This window comes from Penaeus monodon, chromosome 24 (genome assembly GCF_015228065.2).
Source record: "Penaeus monodon isolate SGIC_2016 chromosome 24, NSTDA_Pmon_1, whole genome shotgun sequence".
Taxonomy (NCBI): domain Eukaryota; kingdom Metazoa; phylum Arthropoda; class Malacostraca; order Decapoda; family Penaeidae; genus Penaeus; species Penaeus monodon.
Window position 1 is genome coordinate 35,645,300 of NC_051409.1, and position 1,470 is coordinate 35,646,769.

At 48.1% G+C, this 1,470-nt stretch overlaps 1 protein-coding gene across 1 annotated transcript in view; it reads left to right on the forward strand.

The window, feature by feature from the left end:
- Window positions 1-1,470, forward strand: part of LOC119588957 (calcitonin gene-related peptide type 1 receptor-like) — a gene marked incomplete at its 5' end in the record, with an annotated part of 18,177 nt that overhangs the window by 539 nt on the left and 16,168 nt on the right. The window contains 1 exon segment of the mRNA XM_037937565.1: window positions 1,039-1,221. Within this exon segment, the coding sequence (XP_037793493.1) occupies window positions 1,039-1,221 (183 nt within the window).

The window sequence follows — 1,470 nt, forward strand, 5'->3', positions numbered from 1 at the left end:
GAACATTTACGAGATTTTGTAAAGCTACTTGCATATTCATCCAAAGAGTCTCATCTATTTGTCTCAGGAAAACTTTTTATATGTTTATTCATTACCTCTTCCATTACTTTGTCCTTTTACAGCGTCTAATTAATCATTGTTTGTCTGTTTCCTTGTCAGCTGACCTGCCCTTTTGTCTCTTTATCTGTCTTCGTTTGCTTCAACTGACCTAATTATTCAGCTGTTTTCCAAACTTTATGACAATTCAAACAATCCATTATAACCTAAATATCTCTACCGACTAACATCTACCAGAAGATTTACCTCAGTCAACCAAATCAATACAGTGTCCTATCTCTATCTGTTTCCTTCCACCATTCAAAAAAAATACCTCAGTTTTCCCTTAACCAATCTTCCGTTTTCTATAAATATTCCTAACCCAGCCCTCCGTTTTCTACACATAGCTCACCCAACCCTCCGTTTTCTATAGACTCCTCATCCAACCCCCGTTTCTATAGGCTCCCCACCAACCCTCCGTTTTCTATAGTCTCCTCATCCAACCCTCCGTTTTCTATAGGCTCCTCATCCAACCCTCCGTTTTCTATAGGCTTCTCATCCAACCCTCCGTTTTCTATAGGCTCCTCATCCAACCCTCCGTTTTCTATAGGCTCCTCATCCATTCCTCCATTTTCTATATTCTCCTCATCCAACCCTTCGTTTTCTGTAGGCTCCTCTTCAAACTCTCCGTTTTCTATATTCTCCTCATCCAACCCTCCGTTTTCTATAGGCTCCTCTTTCAACCCTCCGTTTTCTATAGGCTCCTCTTTCAACCCTCCGTTTTCTATAGGATCCTCTTCCAACCCTCCGTCTTCTATAGGCTCCCATCCAACCCTCCGTTTTCTATAGGCTCCTCATCCAACCCTCCGTTTTCTATAGGCTCCCCATCCAACCCTCCGTTTTCTATAGGCTCCTCATCCAACCCTCCGTTTTCTATAGGCTCCTCATCCCACCCTCCGTTTTCTACAGGCTCCTCATCCAACCCTCCGTTTCCTGTTGCAGACGAAGCTCCTCCCACCGGACTTATACGAGGCGGACACCTGCGCCCTCTGTTACCACTATATGAGGAACACCGAACTTTTTGTGAATAAGTGGAGAAGCGTCGAGGTGGAGAGAACCAGCTGGGAAGGAGATACAACGCGGGTCTATAACATCAACGTCTTGGAGACTCCCGAGGGCTCCTTGGTGAGTTCTAGCGGAAGGAACTTGGTCGAGAGAGGAGGGGCGTCTAATGGAAGCTATGGGGGGAGAGGGGGGGAGGGGTTGGGGGTGAGGAGGGGGTGGGGAGGGGGTGGACGAGAGAGAGACGGGGAGGGAGGGTGGGTGGGAGGGAGGGAAAGAGGGGGAGAGGGGGAGATAGGGAGGAGGAGATAGGGAGATAGGGAGAGGGAGGGGAAGACGGAGAGGGAGAGGGAGAGGGAGAGGGAGAGAGAG